The sequence below is a fragment of the Aythya fuligula genome, chromosome 3, assembly GCF_009819795.1.
Source record: "Aythya fuligula isolate bAytFul2 chromosome 3, bAytFul2.pri, whole genome shotgun sequence".
Taxonomy (NCBI): Eukaryota; Metazoa; Chordata; class Aves; order Anseriformes; family Anatidae; genus Aythya; species Aythya fuligula.
Window position 1 is genome coordinate 77257111 of NC_045561.1, and position 15015 is coordinate 77272125.

At 34.6% G+C, this 15015-nt stretch overlaps 1 protein-coding gene across 1 annotated transcript in view; it reads right to left on the reverse strand.

Annotated features, from left to right (window-relative positions):
- Window positions 1–347: 347 nt before the first annotated feature.
- Window positions 348–15015, reverse strand: part of TRDN (triadin) — a 47728-nt gene continuing 33060 nt past the window's right edge. Inside the window, exons 5-9 of the mRNA XM_032184471.1 lie at window positions 9202–9261; window positions 6538–6597; window positions 4974–5033; window positions 2297–2356; window positions 348–610 (exon numbers count right to left, since the gene is read on the reverse strand). Coding sequence (XP_032040362.1) covers window positions 348–610; window positions 2297–2356; window positions 4974–5033; window positions 6538–6597; window positions 9202–9261 — 503 coding nt within the window. The remainder of the gene's footprint in view (window positions 611–2296; window positions 2357–4973; window positions 5034–6537; window positions 6598–9201; window positions 9262–15015) is intronic.

The following is a 15015-nucleotide window of genomic DNA, read 5'->3' on the forward strand; positions in this document are numbered from 1 at the left end:
AATGAGGACGTATTCAGATGTAGAAAAAAAAAACATAATTTCCAACAGGTCTTTGGACCGTAGGCATTTTCCAAAGTAACTTGGCTTGCAATAGACTGCATAAGATTCTTCTGAGAAAATCCATGAAGACTCCAGCCTATCTGAAGAGACACTGGTACTTGGTAAAGTAGGATGCAAACTGAACAATGTAAAATGAATCTTTAGCCATTACAGTTAGAACATTCCAGTTATTTAAACTTATTTTATTCCTTATAGTTTCCATTTAGAAATCTGAGATTCATCTGGAATTTATTTGTACTGCTCTTTTCTTTGTCATGGGTGGACTTTGGTCCTTGTTAGGTCTAACTTCATTCTCTTTCCTTCTTTCCTACTACCTTTTTAATATCTTCATCTGCTTCCTCCTGGTTTTGTTTACCTTTCTTTTCCGATTTAGTTACAGTCTGAAGTGCCTTCTCCTCCTTAACTTTCGGTTTGGCCTTTATTAACCCAACTTCTGTTGTTTTAGTCTCTGTCTGCTTGACCTTCTCAGGCATCTTTGCTTCTCCTTTTCCATCCTTCACTTCCTTTTTAACTTTTGTTTCCACTTTGGTGCTCTTTACTTTCTTCTCCTCTGCAGGTAATCAAGAAAAAACTTTGTGTCATCCATTTCCCTCAAAATAATATTATTTTATTTTAATAATATTATAAATATATAATTTAATATATTTTATATATAGTTAATATATTTAATATATATTAAATATATTAGCTATATATTAACTATATTTAATATATATATAATTTAATAATATTTCAATAATATTATATAATATTATTATAATATATTAATAATATTTTAATAATATTGTTTATTTTATATTGTGCAATTACTAAGAAGCATTCTTTCATCATCAACAACTTGCTTGGATCTGATGAAAACTATAATTCCTCCAAGCCAAACAGATATGTTAGATATGTTAGATAATGTTAGATACACACGTTTTGTCTTCAGTCTTGTACCAAGTTTTTGGCTGATACTAGGTAATAGGCTACAGTAAACAACAGTAATCTAATGACAACATGCTAACTTTTATGGCATAAGCTAGGGGAACAAATGTTGGTGATAAAGCAAGCATATTAAAACCTGACTACTAAATATGAAGAACTTTAAAATTCAGAGCAAAACTGTTGTAAGCTGTAAGTATAGTTGATTTAAAGCACAGTTGTTTGTAAGGGTCATTTTTATGTATTAACTCTAGGCCTTTGACCAAGGAGTCTTATGTTCTTGAGTCTTTCTCCACACCAGTTCCCCAGTTTGAAAGATTAGTCTGAGACAGACCACTAAATGGCCCTGCAGTAGAGCGAATTTTCTAAGCAGAATTATCAAATTCTATAATGTCAGTGGTTGACACTACACGGAGGTTGGTGAGACATAGACTTTCCCTTCCACCTTTATAGATCAGTTGCTTTTTCTCATCTGAGACATGGATTCTGGCATTATGTTTCCAGTTCACTTTAGTGGAAAATCCAACAGTAGATTAAAATAATTCAATATGTTTTAAACAAAACATATTTGTGTTGTGTTCACAAATATATTTTCTTCATAGCTTTAAATGTCTCCAGCCTTGATGGAAAACTCTAGTGCTACAAAATCCACATCTTCTATAAGCCTCTGGACTTGTATTTTTATCAAGTCACTAGGCTGACCAGACTGATTTTAGCTACATATAAACTGAGTAGCTCTACCAATTCTGAAACAGAAAACATACAGAAAACAGATATAATGGACAGGTATAATTCCTACTTTCAAACAAAGCTATGACATGACCAAATATACTGTTGGACAATGAAGAAAGAAGTTCCTTAACTAGTTATAGAAAAAAATGTGTATGTCATAATCTACTTTTTTTTTCAGGGTAATGGAAGTTCATATCTCTACTTTAATTCCAATCTGAAATTTCAACAGGTTTAAAAGGGATTATCCATAGAACTAATCCCTGGATGTTCTAAAGAGATTTTGATTATTTCAAATTATAGTGTCATGTAGCAGATTTTTCATACACATTATTTCACACACATACTCTGCTCTGATAAAATAAAATTTATGAATTTAAATTTATTAATTAAAAAAAATAAAAAAGGAAGAAAGAAGGAGAGGAGAGAAGGAAGGAAGGAAGGAAGGAAGGAAGGAAGGAAGGAAGGAAGGAAGGAAGGAAGGAAGGAAGGAAGGAAGGAAGGAAGGAAGGAAGGAAGGAGGGAAGGAAGGAAGGAGGGAAGGAAGGAAGGAGGGAAGGAGGGAGGAAAGAGAAATAAATACCTTTGGGAGGAGTTTTCTTTTCAGCTTTTTCATGTCTTTCAGGTTTGTCTTTTTGAATTACTAGAAATAAGTACAATTGTATATTAGGAAAAAACAAACAAATGAGAAAATATTGCTAAAACACAAAAACTTCTGTGGAAGTATACAATTCATTATTATTATTATTATTATTTTTCCCTGTAAATGTCTTCTTTTTCTCAGATTCACAAGGGTCAAAAGCTTCAAAATATCTGTTTAAAATAACTTAATCATAAACCAAGTCAGTTGCACAGTTCTGGGGATATTTAGGGAATGTTTACACTATATATTCCAAATTATACAAACTTGCTCTGCTCAAGCTCTGAGCAGACACAGGCTTGTTCTTCCTCCGCTCAAGCCAACAGGAAGCTGAGTGACTATACTAGTCTCACAAAAAGGGGTTTAGCTTGGGCTCACTACAAGCACGGCCACAAATCTGGTGCTCGCTTCACGGTCCAGCCTGAGTGAGTTCATGTCTGCACAGGATACACTGTGTAAACACACACTGGTATGTCCCAGAAAAGGTGCCAAAACTATATGTCGTGACTTCTAGTTTTCCTCTCATGGTTGGTATGGACATATTGCTGGAGCAAAACAGCCTTGACAGTTAATTACACTTCTTTCAAGTGCTAACTGCATAAAAGCAACATCCCCTTTAACTGAATCCCAGCTTTGAATTGCTACCTATATGGACTGATAATGAAGTTTGTTTTTGTTTTTATAAGATAGATGTTTCTTAGATGGTGTCTTCAAACAGCATTCATATCACTGAAGTTTTCTGGAGCCTTTAGCAGGGACTAAGTCTTTTTTTATTGGGCATAAAGAAAAATCTCCTGATTATGAGGGAAGTAGCTGACAGCAGCAGACGGTATGTCTGTTCACTCGAATTGGCCTGGACTAGAGAATCCTCATTTCCTAGGGGACTTGAAAAGGTTGAAATGGCTGCCCTATCCTCCTAGTAGCTTATACAGTTTGGGGCAGAACCCAGACAAGATGGAGGTTAACCTGGCAATGGATAGATCATCACATTATGGGCATAAATGTGCCTTAAAAAGCAGCAAAGGTGGTGATTGTTGTAGAGCACTGTCTACCCATGGGGATTCATATTGCTTAGGAACTACTCAACACAGGGTAGCAAGCCTAGATATCATAGATTGCAGCAGCAATCTCCCTAGCTGTAATAGTGGACAAAGGAGCAAGAAGACTAATTCTTCACAAAAATGTCGGGCTAGTGATCAGATTCATGGCTACTTTAAATACATTAAAACCATTAGCGATTATTTAGTTAGCTAGCAGAAGATTAATGGATAAACAGACTGGCTGCTTGTTAGAAGCATCTCAGTGATTCTCAGAAGATATATTTATTTTCTCAAGCTTATTTCAGTGTGATTTCACTTTATGTATAAAAAAAAAAAAAAAAATCCTACACTTTCAGGTTATACACTGAAAGTAAAAGAATCTTCCAAATATTAATTTTAAAGACAAACTGGATGATGGCTGTCCTTCAGGTTATTTTAAGTCTTTAAGACTAGTCTTTGTTCCATTTTCTCTCTTTCTTCTCTCCTGCTTACTGTTTTCACATTTCTACTTAGAGTAAGATAAAGTCCAATAAAGCCTTATTTGTACATTTGAATCTATATTGTCTGAACAGATTCAAATCAAACCTAATTAATTCATGTGCCCCATCATCATCAATTTGAATGCCATAAAAGACTGATATTAGATACACTGCATAGTATTTATTCGTGATTTAACTGAGTAAAAGTACAAGACAAAGACTAGAATCTAACTTCGTTATGGAAATATCTGGTTTCCAAAAAGAGATGCATGTAAGAAACACAAAACAAAACAAAAAAACAAAAAACAAACAAAAACAAAACAAACAAACAAAAAAAAAAAGAGAAAAAGGAAAACTCCAGAGGGAACAACCAACCAACCAAAACCAAAAAATCACTCAATAATAATTTTTAGTCTTAAAAAATGACACAACAGGTAAATGGATTGGAAATGAATGGATTTTTAAATCTCCCTGTCCAAATCATGGCTAAAGATGGAATTATCAGTCAGAACACTGGGAATGAGCTCTCGTACATGATAATGCTTCAGAATATATGTAATAATTAGTAGACATGTAAATCTTAACCAAAGGCACTTCAGCTGTGGAAGATAATACAAATCATGTACTGAAATGAAAAAACTACAAAAAATAAAGGCAGGGGAATGAAGGTATGGTGGAAGACACAGACTGAGAGACAATATACAGTCTTGCACTCCATCAACTAGACTGAACACTGCTACACATGACAAAGCCTTCTCTGTAGGCAAATTACTGAATCTTATTGTGGAGGAAGCAAACATCAAAGACTGCAAATATAATAGTCATGGGTCGTTCCCTTGCCTTTATTTATTTCTGTAGCTGCACAAGAATGATTTATAATTAACTCTGCAAAACAAGAGAACAGAGAAAGTAATAAAAGCTGTTCAAGACTTCACTCAGAGGCTGATTAAGAACTGCTCAAGCAAAAGTGAGAGCACTCAATGACTGTATAGTGGGGACTAGAAGAGTTTTAAACTTTAAATTCTCATCCTCACAATCTTCCAAACTATATAAGTGATAAAAATCTAAAATTGTACAAAATCCAATAATACTCAGCATTACCTTTAGAAGGTGCTTTCTTTTCGTGTTTTTCTGGCTTTTCAGATTTCTCTTTGTGAATAGCTAGAAATAAACAACAACAATATTAATGGTTATTAAAAATAAGAAATGTTGCAGCTGTGTAAGAAAAAGGAGAAGAAACATAAGAATAATCTAGTCACCATGACTAGACATGGAAAGAAACAGAAAGACTGAATCAGCTGCCACTATCTGATGCTGATGTCAAGACTCATGACCAGAACTTTCAAAGGCTCATGTGCCATCGCTGAGGTCTGTCATCAGCTGAGGGAGGAATGGCCTTTCTGACAATACTGTGATACCATGAAAGAATGTAGTCAAGAAAGAAAAAGTCAGGAGTATTTATGTTGTTTACTATTTTTGTTTAATGGTTCACTTTTGTTCATTATTATTTTTGAGTTTTCTTGTTTATTACTTTGGTTTATTTCTGAAGGACTTTCTGAACTCTACATAATAACTAACAGTTTTTCTGGCTACGAATGATTAAACACTATAATTAATTACAAATGTAATTGCAATGGCATTATAACTAATACTCTTTGGGGCTTTTTGTTTGCTTTTAATTTCTACTTTACAAATTGAAATAAAGTACACTATAGTGACTAGAGTTCTGGCTCAGGTTTTAGAGTACACTTGAGTTGTGCAATAGTCACTGAGTGATGTGTAGTCTGAAATATTTTCTAGTGTGGGCTCTGATCTAATTTTTTTGCTGGTTAATGTTTACACAGTAACCTGTCCACAGGTGTGAAGAAATGACATTTATACAAATTCATATGCATTGAGGTACCCTACCAGTACCAGGCGTGTAAAAACATTCATCTGCCTATTTGACTCTGCCATATGAGTTTACACTAAGAACACAAAAGTGTATGCATGAGCATTGCTACTTACTCTCCAAGCTTGTGCTGATGTTTCAAAAGAAAGTTAGAATTGTTAAAGATAAAGCTGTGCTAGATACCTATTTATTGCAACTACTGAGAGAATATTTAACTACTTAAAGGATTAGTCCTGCCCTTTGTTCCATAATTCAGAATTCCATATCTATGAAACAGCCCTGGTCAGTACCATTATTAATATTAATATACTTTTTTTTTTTTTAAACATGGCTTGCTTCATTACATTTTCTCTTTTCATGTTAGGTGTTTTTCCTGGATGACCGTATTTTCTTAGAAATCATATTTGAATGTTGTGAATGTTGGAAATACTCAGAAATCATTGTGAGATTATACTCATCCAGAGTACAAAATATATTATCTATGATCTCTCCCTCTCAAAACAAAACAAAAACACACACACACACAAAAGACAAAAACAAACAACACAAGCCAACAACAACTACAACAAACCAATCCAAACAAACAAAAAATCTAGAAGGTCTACAAAATGCTAGTCAGTCTGTATGTCTAAAACCCTTTTCTCTACATCACATTTTTTACTAATAAAGTTCCAGTCATTTTTCCAGTCAAGAAGATACATAAATGGAAGTGAAGAAGACATTAGTCCTGAGGTACCCCAAATTACAACATAAATCCTGATATGAAATTTATACCTGTATGCTTCTCCTTTTTTTCAGGTTTCTCTTGCCGTTCTGTTTTGTCTTTATGTGTCACTAGGAAAGAAGAAATGCATTCATATGTCTAAAAATCCCACCACCATTGTGAAACAAACGTAAGAATCAGAAACAATTATACCAAGTTAAACCATAGGAGATGAAATGACAAGCTGTGTTATTCTTGAGCTATCTCATGCACTTCTATACTGCACGCATCATACATGGTTATTAGCAGACAACTGTGACTAACAAGTTACTGCTTATGTTTCAAGCCATGGTACCATTCCCCAGCTGTTTACTACAGTAAGAACCTCGCTTGCAATCGCCTGTTCCTGAAGGCAGTTTTCCGGAAAACTGTCAAGGACAAAGGCAGAGCTCATAGCAAATGCTGCTGCCTATACTAGAATTAGGACATCACCTGGACCACCCCATTTTCTATGAGGCAGAGGCTTGTTAGAACTGGAGTTGGACTTGTCAGTCCTGGAGTATAAGAATGTCACATGCACATGTCTCTGTCACTTGCCAGCTGGCTTGAGGTGGATAACTAGCAATGGATATGGATAGCTAGTAACGGATATGGATAGCTAGTAACAGACACTGGTTGAGATCAGTTCCTGGCAAACGATGATCCCAAAGCCATAATTAGCTTCAAAATAAAAACTAGCATTTTGACAATGAAAATTGCATTATGCTATCCGTCCATTCATATAATATTTTCCACTCACCTTTCTTAGGATTTTAGACAATAATTTTCAAGATAATGGAAAACAAGCATGAGGATTTAACAGCACTTCAGAAAAATCACCCATGAAACTACAGGCTAGCTTTTACTCTATCTCCTGTGGGGATTTCATTCCAGTTTAGTAAAACTCTTTTGTCAAACAGGATAAAACAAGGAAGATTTTTCACAGTACCATGAGTTCCATGTCTGACTGGAAGCAAAAGTAGAAGAGCAAGGAGCATTCAAGCTCTCACTATTATTATTATTATTATTAATTTTACCAATACGGTAATGAAACACCTCAAAGTGAGATCCTGACATATCCGACTGAGTCATTTCTAAGGGTACTTTCTCTATGTCATTAGATAACTTTCCTAAACTTCATCACATAAGTTGATTAGAAGTTAGAATAAGGGTTACTTACTCTATATGCCAAACCTGAAAAATGAACGTTTCAAAAGTAGAAAATAAACATTTGAAATACAGGGACTCAGTAAAGATTTTGGGTTTCTCAGGCACACCACAATGAAATTGGCCTTAGAAAGACACATCCACAACCAAAATTTTAAAATATATTATATAGTCTGAAAGTAATCTTACTACAGTGATTACAGGGAAACTCTACCTGCAGTAGCATTTTAGCAGTAATTGTAGCAACAGTTCACTAAAAAAAACTAATACATTCATCTTGAGATAACATCTAGACACAAGTAATGTCGGGTAGACAGCTGGCGTTATTAAGAGTTATAATTATTATTCTTCATTTGCTTGGGATATGTTTTTTCTTGTTCTTTGAAACATTCCAAAACATTAAAATTTCTTCTCATGTCAAAGCAAATCAAAGATTCTCCCAAGTTTTCTACTAAAGAACGCAAGTCTTAATGACACACTCATGTTACAATATGGGACATTATAATCTCTACTCTATCATTTTGGCAAATCTCAGAATAATAGTCCCTTGTTAAAACCACTCCATTTTCTAGTAATAAATTTTCAGTCTCATAGAAACCTGAACTTACGTGCCTCTCATTAACCTCTAGAGTCAGTCTTGTTATTTTAAATTATTGATATAAAATGCAAAAGGTCCAACCAGAGACAACTAAAAAGGCCTAGTCAATCACAGATTTAAGAAGGTGTACGTTCACTTCAGTTACAAGACGGTCTGAAATAAATCAACTGTGGTTGAATATTGAATCTTTCCTTCTTTTGGTTGATTTGTTCTTCCTGAATTGGTTTCTTCCTCCAGTCTGAGACTTCATTAATCAAACTTTTATGTAAAGGAAATGTTCGTAGAAATCTTGAAGTGTTTTGACAAGTAGGTATGTTTCAACAAAATACCATTTTTGCCAAAAATGCCTCACAAGAAGCAAACTAAATGGTGGCTCTAGGCAACATTTTCATGAGTCGTGGGTGGAAAGGAAGTTGACTCCTACAATAGATAGCCTGTAATTTGTTGTTGGCATACACCAAAAGAAAATTATCAAATCCTCTCTAACACTCTCCCCCAGCACCTCTGAGTCTCGGATAAATGTTTTTTTAAAATCAGGTCTCTGAAGTGGAACACCTCAAGTGGCCATGCCCTGTATGATATAATTTAGTCATTACATTATGTTCTGGAATGTGCCCAAAGATTAATATTATTCTTAGATTTATTCAAGAAGAATAAAAAGACACCTGTTTATGCTCTAGGCATCTCTTTTATTAAAAGTTAATAATAAAGTACAAACTTATTCATTAATTTATGAATATAACTTTAGTCTTTCTGCAGAGTGATGGATCTAAAGTGCTTTTAAAATCCTCATTCCCCTTCTGGGTAGTTTTCATAAAATCTCCTCCATCCATAACTGGGTTTTCCAAATGGGTCTGAGAGTCAATAGATCAGACTGTTTTAATCCACTGGTAAAACAAACAAACAGAAGTATCAAATGCTAAATACATACCTTTTATGGGTTCCTTCTTTTCAATTTTTTCTTGTTTTTCAGATTTGTCTCTGTGAATTACTAGGAAAAAAAAAAAAAAAGAAACAGTAAATCCATAATCTCCAGGTATTATGTATTACACTTATTACTCCACCAAAATAATTAAAGAAAAATTCTGTAAAATTTTGGCTGAGTAACAGACACTAGATCTTGTATAGAGCTTCTCAATGTCAATATTTAATTCCGGGTCCAGGAGAAATATTATTTACTCTAAACAGTCTTAAAATGTTGGACAATATTTTGGCAACATAAAAGATTATTCAGCAACCTTAATCTGTGCAATCTGGTTTGGTCCCATTACACAGGCACCCTGACCCTAAGACTTCTGATGGATTAAATTATTTTCAGTCCTTGAGAGCATTGCTTTTATTTTATTTTATTTTATTTTATTTATTTTTTATTTTATTTATTATATATAAATATTTATATATTTATTATATAAATATTTTATATTTATATAATATATATATTTATATATATTTATAAATATATAAATAAATATGTAAATAATTATTATATTTTTATTTTATTTATTTATTTTATTTAGATTTATTCTTAACAAAATAAATAAATGGTTAGCATATTGCTTTCTGTGTTTTTTTTTTTTTTTTTTTTTTTAGATGTTGCTTCAGCCATAGGATGGATTTACAGGACTACATTTCTTTTATTAAAAGTGTATCTTAAGAAAGAACAGCTGTTTCAAGGACAGTCAACTACATGTCCTGCTGGCAGCAGGCAAATTTGAATCCTTGTGGACTCTGTTTTCCACTCAACTTTTAGACCATATTTATGGACATGGTTATATTCCATATCCCAGTTATTTAGATAGGCACTTTCCTTGCCAATCTCCACTTCTAAAAGACCAGCATTTTTTGTTAATTTAAGGGAGAAAATATTTTCTTTGCAATGCTCAAGTTTCTGTCAACAAGTAAACCACAGAAGACACAATCCTGATTAAAGACAACTGCAAGTTTTATACACAAATACAGTGAAATTTTTATATACATTAATTTCATCAGCTTTGCAGCAAATGTAACTTCATAGATGTGCAAGCATATTTTTTGTTGGCTAAATATTTCTTCATTAAAAAATAGATCTATGTCTTTAAGAAAATATCATTATAAACTTTCCATAATTTCATTACATTGGTAAATGTGTTTGCATTATCCAAATACATTTCCAATCATAACAGGCAAATCATTGTTGATAACAATTAGCAGAACATAAGAAAGAGATTGCAAGGAGATTTTTCAAAGCTTTTAAGGAATCTGGACAGCTAATTTACACTTTTTTTTTAAAAAAAAAAAAAGAAAAGAAAAAAAAAAGAGGCTGTGAAGAACACACAAGCAATAACATTGAATGAATATTATTGCGTGAATGACAGACTTTAAGTTAACCACTTGCTTTAGGACATCTAGTAGCATACCAAGAAAAAACACTCTGCTCTCTCAGTATATTCTGTAGAACTTGAACTGTGAATTGTATGAGAAACTGTAACGTGCTCTTAACATGGTCTTATTGTTTGCATCTGTATTAACAAGTGCAAGAACTGTGCAACATATTTCAAGTCTGCATTGTCAATTTTGGATGGGACAGCAGCAGATTTTTGCAAATAGTTCTGTGATGGTTAATGGTTGTTAAACATGAACACATTGGACAGTCCTTATAGTCACTATGTCAAAAAATATAGCTGAAATGTGCAACAATAAACTGGCAATAAGAAAACTGTCTTTTAGCCATTGAACATCAAACTTGTGTAAGGGAGGCAAACCACCCTTTAAAAAGTTTTGTTGTTGTTGTTTTTTGTGTGTATGTGTGTGTGTGTTGTGGGGAGGAGGGGTATGTACTGAATCTCAGCAGACATTAAAGTGGACAATTTAAGGTTACTTCAAGTCATCAAAAACTTACAGAGGACACAAATGTAAAGAAATATTAATATTTGTGCAGACTCCAAGGTAAAAACACAAAGAGATCAGTTGGCTCCTTCTTGAGAAATAAAACAAGCTTGACATATCTGGGCAGGAAGCCTGGAATGTGGATAAGCAGAGACTAGGCTGGCAAAAGCATGAACTATTTGTCTCTTTCCCATGATAGGCTGAAGGTGGATCCAAGAGCCCTATTCTGGGTGTTGATATCACCAAAGCTTCAGAGTTTGCTAATCTCAGACTTTAATATAAAATTACCATTACCTCATATGGATACTGTCAAGAGCTATGGCTTTGGGGTAGAACCTTATCTATAAAGGGCAGGTGTTGCCAAAAATTAAAGGATTCATGTTTCACAGCTGTGATGACTGGCCATTTTTACATCTTCAATCAAAGTGCCCCAGGGACGCCAAAGTCCATTGAAGCTTTTGATCTGACAAACTTTAATATGATTTTTCTTTTCTACATTAACTCTGTATTCTCCCCTTCAAATGCTTTCATGTTCAGCTTTATATGTCATTCTGAAAACTCTCTCATGTAAATTACTTCACCGTCTACAGATCTTTTCCAGATTTAGTCACCTGGATATCTATTCTGTTGTAAAGGGCTTAATGCATGCACTTTTTAAAGTTCCCAGAGCTTAGAGGAAAGAATTAAGTTGGAATTAGAAATAAGGCAGGCTAGCCATATAGCCATGTTTTGGGGAAACAACCTAGAATTAATGCAAATATTTTTGCATATATAAAAAATAAAAGAAAGTACATATTTCTTTTTCTAAATCAAGCACTCTTCAACTGAAAAATGCTGAAGATAAAACTGCTCAACTAATTTTAATTCAACCATTTTATTTGCTTTATGACATACTAAGTTATTAAAAGATCATCTCTTTTATTTTATTTTTTTAATAGCATATTGGGTTCATCCAGAGAAAAATAACAATGCATTTGCTTTCATAACAATTGCCTAAGTTAAAATTTTCTCACAGCTTAAAGGAATTTGCTTGGACTTGCTTGCAAATACCAATAAAAAGCATAAGTTCAGAATGAACTGTTATTAGCATTGGAAAAAATATAATACTCTAACCTAATTTTCACTAACCTAGATTTTGGAAATTGCTGAAACATTTTTATATGACTTTGAATGAAAATTCAGCCAGAGGCAAAAAGCCAAGCATGAAAAAATTCATCCTTCATTACTGGAGTGCGTTAAATTTATAAATAATCTAAAATAGGAGTTTATAATGGAAAATTTTAAGGTAATTTAACAAGGTATTCTGAATTTAATCAAATAAGAATATTTCTGTTTACTTCACATAAAATTTAAAACAACAAGCATAGTATATATGTGATATTTTCCAAATTTTAGTCATCTAGTGCTATATTTGATTTGCATCAAATGGAATGGAAGACAGTGATTGGGGATGAGATTTATTTTTTTTAATTAAAGTGTTTGAGATAGAGTATTTGATAACATTTCCAACCCCACTGCCGCCCCCCCAAAAAAAAAAAAAAAAAAGGAACTTCAAAGGGATGTAATAAGGAGGAACTAATTCCACATCTAAGCTAAGTAAAAAGTTTTCAGCTGAGTAAGTCCATTGCTTAGCATAAAGCTATGTGATGGGTGCATAATGCATGCAGTAGAGGTTGCTTGCTCCAGCTAAGTGCCTGTCCACAGAGCAGCACTCACAAAAGTTAAGATAAATGAACTAATACAATGAAGTTAGAATGCATTAGTCAGACAACATTAAATCTCTGAGTAGATACTTCTATTCAGAAGCTGAGTAACCTTAGATGGCTATAACTTAATCCTTCTTGAAAGAATCCTCCATAAAAAAAAAAAAAGGGGGGGTGGGGAGTGTGCTTGATCTGCAAAGGGGCACAAACTTCCAGGTCCTAAACAATATTCCAAGGAAATCCCAGCAATTTAGGAACTGTGAAGGCATCTGCATTCATTACAAACCACTTCAATTACCTGTAAAGAGGGAAGAAGCTTGCCTGGAACTTGGCCACACCTGCCCCAAATGGCACCAGGCATGCACGTGCTCTGCAGCACCAAACTGTAAGATGGATCTAGCCCTTCAACACTAGGTTTAAATGCCTATGTAAGAGCAAGACAATTTCCTGTGCGTTACAATACAATTTAAAGTTAGATTTAACTGCAGCAGTCAGAGGGCATTACACCCATCTGAACTGACGTTTGAGTTTGCCAGCTACTGGTGATGGTCAAATTACCTGCAAGCATTGGCTTTACTCTGGGCTTCTCTCAGCCCATGTGGCTGAACTGATACTTGACAGCTGTGCCTGAAATGCTGCAGCTGTATTGCTACCAGTACCCATGTAACCTAGTTTATAGTGGCCTCAGATGAATCTGTAGTCATAAGTCTAGAAATCAAGACAGACAGCCCCTGCATCAAGCCTAAATATGCTACTTTACTTGCTAATCTTGTCAACTTATTTTGGGTTTCTGGTACACTGTAGATTTGTATGGGCCAACTCCTTTTACCTATTTATTTGTCTCAAATACCATATATTTACATAAAATTAAATTATATGGACACTTTATATTTGTCTTCATGATCATATAATTTACCCATATGCCAAAACATAGCCAGCTTTACTCTGTAATATTTGCATTACTTGTACAGCCCTACTGTGATTAGGGTAGGAGAGACAGGTATGTGCTATGCATAGTAAGTGAAATAGTTTGGAAATGACTGAAATATATTTGTGAAATCAGGTCAAATTCAGAGATACTTTCTGCCAATACCAGAGAGGATAGTACTAATTTCAGAGGCACATGAGTGTCTTTGCTGAAATCACAGTCTTTTTTTTTTTTGTGTGTGTGTGTGTGTGTGTGTGTGTGTGTGTGTTTTAATATATGACTCTGAGAGGTAGCATTTCATCATCACATTGTCTTCTTCCATCCCTCACTCCAACAGCAATGTATTAGTGAAGTACATACAGGAAAAATCACAGTACCTTTTTCAGCGTTGTGATGATGTTACGTTGACTTTAGTGTGAGGAATTCTTATTCTTAGTGTAAGTGAAGTTTATGAAGATTGTTGATGAATGTATACTTTAATGACAGTTTTGAACCTTTTGCCATGACTTCTCAAAGTCTGTGAGCTATTTTTATTCCAATGGTACAGGTTATTTCATTGTATTGCTAATATCTATTTTCCATAAGAATTAGAAATTCTTTTCTCAGTCCATTTGGGTTATCATTAGGTTTTCTCTTTGACAGAAATTACACTCTTATATATATTTATCTCAATATATTCTGTTATTGTTCTTCCCTCTTGCTGAAATATCGGATAGTTACCTCTTATTCATTGGCAGCAACAGTAATAAAAGCTATAGCACCTACATCTTAAACGGTGCCTTCATCTGTAGCTCTTAAAGTCTTGCAAAAGCAGTATATATCATTATATTGCAGGAATTGCAGGACAGCTGTGGCTGGCTGGGCACTGCGAAAGCCCCCATGCAGCAGGCTCAGCACTGAGGCCAGGCTGGGCTGTGTGGGGCTCAGGCTGGAAACCCCAAGGACTCTTCCAGAGTGGCCTTCCTGGGCAGCCCGTGCCATGGGGAGAAAGTTTCTCCCTGTATCCCACCTGAATCTTGCTTAGTACAGCTGAGCCTCCTCGTGTCTCTGGCTCCTTCCTCTCCACCACCTCTCAGCCTGCTCCAGGCTGCTCCTAGGCCAGCCCCGGTCCACAGCCTCTCCTTTCAGGACAACTGCTCCAACCCCCATCATGTCAGGGGCTCCATACTGAGATCACCCCAGTTTATCCATGTCTTTGCCTGGGAGGCCATGGTATCTAGAAGCGGTCTCATGAATGCTGCATTATGAG